The sequence below is a fragment of the Anopheles cruzii genome, chromosome 3 (genome assembly GCF_943734635.1).
Source record: "Anopheles cruzii chromosome 3, idAnoCruzAS_RS32_06, whole genome shotgun sequence".
Lineage (NCBI taxonomy): Eukaryota > Metazoa > Arthropoda > Insecta > Diptera > Culicidae > Anopheles > Anopheles cruzii.
The window spans coordinates 13,424,962-13,430,198 of NC_069145.1; the positions used below are offsets into that span (position 1 = coordinate 13,424,962).

The window sequence follows — 5,237 nt, forward strand, 5'->3', positions numbered from 1 at the left end:
TTAATCAAACGGCATCCGTTATCACCCTTACAGCACCTTTCACCCTGTGACAAACTGTTGCGTAAGTGTTTGCCAGACACAATACCCGAACCGAGGGTCCGCCCATACATCATGACGGGTGAGAAGCTCCACCGAAAGAGACCCCGAAGCTACGGACCGCTGCCATAACCATTCCTTCATCCATGCCACCCGCAGACCCAATCCTCACAGTCCGCATTAAAGGACGTCCCATTAGGACGAGATTTTCCAGCCATTCGCAACTCTCGGCGCGCGCGCGCATTCAGTGATTTTTGTCTGTCAACCGGGCTTAAAAATGATGACACACCGTGAGAGACCACCACTTACTCGTTGTCCGGGGACCGGCCCATTAATCAACAGGCACCGCACTTCATTTCGCACCGTGTAATGGCAAAAGTTTAACAATGAATTATGTCAAAAAACAAACGACTTCTTCTCCACCACTGAGTGGCAATGCCGAACCATGCATACACACAATTTCCACATCTTTAGAGAGAAACGGAAGAGAGAACGGGAGAGCGAAAGAGAGAGAGAGAAAGCGAGAGTACGATCTTTGATCCATTTTTTCCCGTAGTTTCAATATCCTTAGCAAAGGATCAAACCAGTTTGACACTTTGGCGATAATCCGATCGGATCCGATGCCAGCGTAGCTAATACGACGACCCTCTGGTCACTGGCACTCCCAGGAGCGGGTTAAGTTCGATCGCTTGCTTCGTTTCCTTTCGCTCCACTCAGCCATTTTTCTTTGCCTTCTACTTTCATTTAAACTTTTTACGAACCGTCGTCCCCGGCCGTGCCCACCGGTGGTGCCGCGGATGCATAAAAGAGTGTATAATAAATGGTCGTAGTGGGGAGAAAAGTGGCTGCCGACAATTGTGGCACCCCCGGGAGCAGGTCGAAAACCATTTTGTCGCCACCGCGGTGTGACAGTGTCACACGGTGGGAAAGTTTTCCCGGAACCACCGTCCGTCCCACGCCGTTTGGCTTCGTTGGCCGGGTGGAAAAAGTGGGGCCAAAGTTTTGCCGGCCAATTACAGGCCGGCGGCCGACGAAGAAAAGTCCATTTTTTACATGCGCCCGTCAGAAAGCAGCTTTTAAGCATCGGAAAAATCGGACGCACTCCTTTTTCAACCAACCAATAGGCTAGTGACGGAACCCGCACAGGAGTTAAAGTTATTGAATCAATAATAATCTCTGACCAACAGAGGAAAAAGTGTAACGTCAAGTGTCTGAATGCCCAAAAGGGATACGCATTCTACGATACGTTGATGTAGTATATGACACTAGTAAACCTTAATAGCCCATGATGTCAGTTATGCTTGCTCTTTGAATACAAAACAGAACAGTTTGATCAGATGGCATAATGAGCAGTCCTTGTTTTAAGTACACAGACCAGACCACACAAAAGTCAATCGATATGCAATCCACTATGAACGGATCATTTCTTTCGTAAGCAAACCAAACGCAACGCACCGTACTTTTTATCATGTGTATCACCAATGTTTACTACGATCTTCGTGTTTCTTTTTCAGGTCGCTTACGCTAAAGTCCGACTTCCGCCCATTTGCTTGCTTCCTGTGCTCAACTGTTTTATCCGATCTCCCCAAAACTGGTCCATCATTTGCGCGGCGAAACTCGCTGCTTCTAGCTGCTGCTCTGCGCTATTACATTACACATTCGACTCAAGATCCTCCACTCAGCGAATGCTCACATTTGTTCAGTTCATCGTCGGCGTATCACCGGACGGAGATCCAGCTTCTGGACCGATGCCCGCCCGGTAGCCGAAAGTGCGTCAGTGCGGATTTGCTGCTGCTAGGCCACGGCGAATTGTTTGTTTTTTGCTAATCTAACTCAAGGAATGGTCTGAGATGGTGGTCGGGAGGGAGGGAAACAAAAAAAAGAGAGGACACGGGTACCACGCGGGAGATATAAATACGGAGCTCGTCCACAAATCGCGTTGAATTGGATGGATGGTGAAAAGGGGATGATGATTCGGAGATACCGTGCGTGTGTGTCTCTAGTTTGGCGTTAATGAAAACAATTGTCCAGTTTGTGCTCTCGGTTCTACAGTTCCGTGTGATCGCTGCCATCGGCGTCCTTGAGCGTGCCCGTTGGATCAATCTCTTCCACCTTCGGCTGGTCACCATCATCTTCTTCCGACAGGTCCTTCTCCGGCGTCTGTTCAATCACCTGCTCCTCCGCACTGGATGGCTGCTCCTCCTTCGCGCCCTCTTCACCCGCTTCGCCGGCAACCGGCTTCTTCTCCGGTTTCGGTGGCGGAGTCGGTTTCACCTTCGGTCGCCACAGCTTCAGTTTGTTCACCAAATACTGCACCTCGCGATCGAGCATTGCCATTCGATCTGCGATAGCCTTCATCGTCAGTCGGACCGGTGCGTTGCGGGCCAGTTTGGCCTGTTCGGCCACTTCCGTGTCCCGCCACTCGATCGTTCCACGGATCGCTTTCTCGAGCGTTTCGATCTCCACCACCGTGAACACATCCTTCTCCGGATTGGCTTCCTTCGTGAGGTTCTTCGCGTTTCGCAGGAACGTCTCCGAGCCGTTAATCATCCGCTTCAGGCCATTCAGCCCCTCCGGGCGCTCGTTGTGCTCCCAGTGCCGCGCGTACACCTCGTTCGCTACGCTCTTCAATTCCTCCAGCTTCGTTTCGTACGTTTCCGCATCGGCATCGGTCCCGTCCTCGTACAACCACTCCGACAGTTCGGCGCACCGCTTTCGAATCGTTTCGATCTCGTCCGGCGTGCCGCACGACGCGTACTCCTCCTCGCCCAGCTTGACCTGCGCATCGATCACGAAGCTTTCCAGGGCGTTCAGGGCCGTCTCGCGCCGTTTCTTGGCATTATCGATCGCATCAAGGGCGCTCAACTTCTTGGCGGACGACTCGAACTGGTCACCTTCCAGTGGGTGCACGAAGGTCAGCTCAACTTTCGAAGGAATCGTCTCCTTGAGCGTCACGATCTTCGGCTTCACCGTAGCATTCTTTGCCGCCGTCGCTCCGGCCTCGTCCGACGATGTTTCGTTGCTTTCCGGCTTGGTGGCCTTCGTGGCTTCACCATCTTCCTTCGGCTTCGGTGACTCCTTTTCAGCACCCTCCTTCGCGTCCTTCGCTTCCTCTGCGCCGGCCTCTTCCTCGCGTTCACCCTCCTCCGTCGCCTTCGCCTCCGATGCCTTCGATCCCTCGGTCGAATCGCCCGAAAACAGTTTGCTGATCGTGTTGCCGATCTTCTGGAACGTGCTCTCGTCGTCGTCGCCCTCTCCGTCACCCTTGGTGACCGTCTTCTCCAGCACCAGCTCGACGTTGGCCAGCGAAAAGATGCCCGAATCGTCGAGCACAAAGTGCGCCTTGATGCCCTTCGATTCTACATTGTCGGCCGTGTTTGCCTTCAGCCGTTTGGCCACCTCGCTCAGCTTGACGCGCGTCAAATCCACCGACGGGCCCAGCACGAGGACCCCATCCTTTCCGAGCACCGACTCCAGCTCGGCGTACTGGACCGTGAACTCGAAATCGTCCGTGTGCTTGTTGAAGGTGATGACCTTCTTCTGCGGGTACGAATTCATCGACCCGAACAGTGTCCGGCGAACCTGGCGCAGGGCTCCGCTGTCACCTTCCCGATCGAAAACGACCTGAATCGGGAACAGGACCGCATCTTTCGTGATGAACTTCTTCACCTTGAAACCGGTGGCCAGATCGGCCGCTCGGTAAACCGCCCCCATGCAGGCGGCCTCATCGGCGTTGATGTTTTTCGCCAGCTCCTGCCCGATGTGGGCCCGCAGAATGTCCTGCACCTTCGGGACGCGTGTGTTGCCTCCGAACAGAACGACCTGATTGATCAGTTCCAGCTGCAGGCCCGCTCCGGCCAACGCTTTGTCCAGTGGGGCCGTCACCCGCTTGTAAAGATCCTTGCAGAGTTCCTCGAACTGTTCGCGTGTCACCAACAGCCGGAAGTCTTGCTCATCGAGCAGACCCTCGATCTGCGCGTAGTGCTCCGTGTTGGCACTCAGCACGTTCTTCAGGCGGCCCGCTTCCTTGAACAGCTTTGCCATGGCCCGCGGATTGGTGAACACGTCCGTTTTCGTTTTGCCCGCTTTGTTGAACTCCCGGCCGAGGAAATCGCGCAGTCGGACCTGCATCTCCAGGCCACCGAGCGTCCGGTCGAAGCCCACGCCCAGCACCTGCACGACGGGGTGCGTCTCGCGCGTCGCCTTATCCTTCACCAGCTGATAGCTTACGACGGCCGCCGACGTCTTGTACGCTCCCATATCGTAGAACAAGAAGTATTGCGCCGTCTCGTTGATTTCCTTGCGCCGGAAGATGCCGTAGTTGAGTGCCACGGCCGTGTAGTCGTTGATCAGCTGCAGCACCTTCAGGTTGGCCAACCGGGCCGCCGACACCAGGGCCGTCCGTTCGGCTTGGCCGAAAAATCCGGGCACTATCAGCACACACTCGCTGATCATCTGGCCGGTCGAGTCCTCGGCGTACTCTTTGGCCACCTGCAGCAGCTGTCCGATCAGCTCTTCGATCGTGAACTGCTCTTCGCCGGTCCGGAAAACGACCGTTTTGCGCACCGGATCTTCCACGATGTCGTAGTACGGGAACCGTTTTCTAAAACCAAGAAACCCATGAGAACCCATGGCCGCTGTGCCTCCACATCCAACTAACCTGTACAGCTCCACCATCGGGTTGTCGACCGTTTTGCCCACCAAATCGATCAGATAGCTGTAGCTGTTGGCCGGGAAGCGAACGCCCAACGTTTGCGCGTCCTCACCGTACACGCGGTCCCCGTTCCGGAACGCAATCGTTGCCGGCGTTTTCCGCTTCGACTCCTTGTTGAGCGCGATTTCCATCGGGACGCCCGGTGACACCACGCCGACCTTCATCCACTCGCTGCCCAGGTCCACCGACATTACGGCGGCCCCATGCGCCAGGCTGGCAAACGCCACCAACAGCAGCAGCGGGCCCCCGAACTGCAGCAACCAGTGACGTGGAACCATGCTGACGGCGTCAGCACTCTGCGTTGGGGTTGGGAAGTGGAAATGATGAAATCGGTTCCGGACACTAAATAGGTCACTGGGCTACTAGCTACCTGGCAGTTTTTTTTCTCAGAACCTGCGACACACCTCGCCGTAATCACGGAACAGATTGTACACGCTTTCACGTGGAGCGGTTCACCGTCTATCGTTCGAACGTTCCCAAGTCGCGA

At 55.0% G+C, this 5,237-nt stretch overlaps 1 protein-coding gene across 1 annotated transcript; it reads right to left on the reverse strand.

Moving 5' to 3' along the window:
* Window positions 1-1,514: 1,514 nt before the first annotated feature.
* On the reverse strand, window positions 1,515-5,237 carry LOC128271338 (hypoxia up-regulated protein 1). Its single transcript, XM_053008811.1, has 3 exons — window positions 5,121-5,237; window positions 4,697-5,046; window positions 1,515-4,639 (listed from the first exon to the last, which is right to left on the reverse strand). Exons 2-3 carry the CDS (start codon window positions 5,026-5,028, stop codon window positions 2,083-2,085), a joined length of 2,889 nt encoding a protein of 962 aa, XP_052864771.1. The 5' UTR covers window positions 5,029-5,046; window positions 5,121-5,237; the 3' UTR covers window positions 1,515-2,082.

What these genes read in the sequence shown, in the direction of transcription:
- LOC128271338 (XM_053008811.1), bottom strand. Translation starts at nt 5,028, where the DNA reads ATGGTTCCACGTCACTGGTTGCTGCAGTTCGGGGGCCCGCTGCTGCTG. An exon ending in CCGATGGTGGAGCTGTACAG is followed by an intron (nt 4,640 to 4,696) that starts GTTAGTTGGATG and finishes TCTTGGTTTTAG; the next exon opens with AAAACGGTTCCCGTACTACG.